Source organism: Volvox carteri, assembly GCF_000143455.1.
Source record: "Volvox carteri f. nagariensis unplaced genomic scaffold VOLCAscaffold_98, whole genome shotgun sequence".
Lineage (NCBI taxonomy): Eukaryota > Viridiplantae > Chlorophyta > Chlorophyceae > Chlamydomonadales > Volvocaceae > Volvox > Volvox carteri.
Genome location: NW_003307641.1, coordinates 233664 through 235904, shown reverse-complemented (window position 1 = coordinate 235904; position 2241 = coordinate 233664). Strand labels below are relative to the sequence as shown.

At 57.4% G+C, this 2241-nt stretch overlaps 1 protein-coding gene across 1 annotated transcript in view; it reads right to left on the bottom strand.

The window, feature by feature from the left end:
- The window catches only part of VOLCADRAFT_120001 (uncharacterized protein), a gene marked incomplete at both ends in the record, with an annotated part of 23701 nt that overhangs the window by 13736 nt on the left and 7724 nt on the right, over nucleotides 1-2241 (bottom strand). Inside the window, 2 exons of the mRNA XM_002958547.1 lie at nucleotides 87-277; nucleotides 2059-2118. Of these exons, the coding sequence (XP_002958593.1) occupies nucleotides 87-277; nucleotides 2059-2118 (251 nt within the window). The remainder of the gene's footprint in view (nucleotides 1-86; nucleotides 278-2058; nucleotides 2119-2241) is intronic.

Sequence of the window (2241 nt, the reverse complement as noted above, 5' to 3'; positions counted from 1 at the left end):
ACAACCCGACACGCTCTCGCATACCCCTGCTCCTTCCTCCCCACCCCCAAAATACACCTCAACACCCCCCACCCCCACCCCCCCACCCGCCCACCCCCACCCTCCCACCTGCAATTCGTTGCGCCAGGGTGAACCTGGGCCTGGTCCAGGCCGAGTCGTAGTCGGACTGCAGCGGCCACTCCAGGCAGTAGCGCACGCAGCACCGCCGGGCCACCAGCAGCAGCTCGTCCAACAGCAGACTCAGCACCGGACTGCCCACGTTGATGGCCATGAGGATCTGAACACCACCCGGGGTAAGGGGGGAGGGGGGAGGGGGGAGGGGGGAATACCACCACGGGGAGGAGGGGCACACTCTAAACGTTAGCTTAATGCGGGTATGTATGTATGTATGTATGTATGTATGTATGTATGTATGTATGTATGTATGTATGTATGTATGTATGTATGACTTAGATTACACTGTGGGCCGCGAGAGCCGGGGGCCGAAGCTGAAACACAGCGCAACGGTCGGGAGCACACAGCACAAGTCGGTTAGTCTTGTGTGCTCCCGACCCCGACTCAGACTGCCAACACTCTACGCAGCCACTCCGCAGCCCCTCATCGAGCCCACAAGTCTCAGCTAGGGCAAAGTCAAAGGCTCTCTGAAACAACCCCCCAAAACACCACCAACGAAAACGGGATTTGAAGGGAAAAACAAACAAACAAAAATTCGGTTAGGGCAGTCCCGGCAGGGGAGGGCTCCTGATATACCTAACAGGCCAACAGAAAAACCTCCAAGATATAAAGGCTAAGAGAGCTCGACACCACAAGACGTCTTGCAACCACCTTAAAACAACTGACCTCCACCACCTGTCCCTTCCTGGGCTGGTCCAGGGGAGAAGTAGCCTTATAAAGAAAAGGGATCCCGCACAAGCCTGATCACCACTGCAGGGGCCCGGGATAGTCCGGCGAAACGACCAAAGCGTTAGCGTTGCCACGACACACAGCTCCTAGACCCTCCAGAAAACCGCAGGGGGAGGATTGTAGCCCGCGCGGCGCCTCCCCCTTACCGCCACTAACCTGAACGGTTGGTCCTCCAGAAACCTATTCACCCTGTCTCGTACTGCACCGCTCTCACCTTCGTCCCTCACCAAGCAACCCAGTCCCACAGAGAAGACGTGCCTAAATAGAATGGCCCTCCTCGGGCCACATCTCCCCCTCATCCGAGCCCCGCTGCCACCACCAGACCTCAACCTCCCAAACACCAGAAAACCTACGTCCTTTTGGCGCTCTCACCGCCATCTCCCCCCTCCCCTGTCCGAGCGACCCCACCTCCCCCCGGCTCTCCAGCACCCTACAACCTCGGAGCGGCACTAGGGAAGAAAAAGGGTTCTTCCCTGCACGACGTGACCGCCTCCATTCCCCGTCCTTCTCCTCTCCCTCTCCCGTCTCGGGGTTTCCGCTCACCTATTCCCTTGCCCTCCAACCCCCATCCCCCTCGAACTCCTATACCCCCCCGAGCCCTGCCCTACAAACTAAGCTCAAAGCGCTCTTAGGCAATAACTTCCACCGCTTCGGCGCACCGCAGTGCGCCTTCTGAAACCGACAGGATCGGGTGGTCGGGTCCCACCCTGTCCCAGCCTCTCCGCGGGGTGCCCAGCGCCGTGAAGGAGCGCAGACGCGCCCAGAAGTCCACCACTGCCCGGGCGCAGGCCCGCTCATGTATGTATGTATGTATGTATGTATGTATGTATGTATGTATGTATGTATGTATGTATGTATGTATGTATGTATGTATGTATGTATGTATGTATGTATGTATGTATGTATGTATGTATGTATAAGGTATGTACGTGTTGTACATGTGTACTGTGTGTTTTTGTGTTGCAATGTATAAGGTAATGCGAACGTGTATGTGGTGTATGGTATATGTGTGCACTGCTGGAGGCCGAGTACCCGACTGCCGTACATCCTCCAGGGAGGCGGGGGCAGCAGACGAGGCCTCCAACGCATCACATACATATCAGAGCACGGTACGGCATAGATTTAAGTGGAACCCCGCCCTCCGCCCTCCCTCACCAAAATGGACAGCCCCACGTTCTCGTACCAGCCGGGCGTGAAGTCGCTGTACGATCCGTACTGTGCAGTACAACGGGATGCAGGGCGGCCCGGGGCGCAAGATGTGTGTAGGGGGGAGGGGACGAACCACGAACGAGGGGGGAAAGTGGGAAGTGAACTGTCCAACGAACGAGGGGGGGGGGG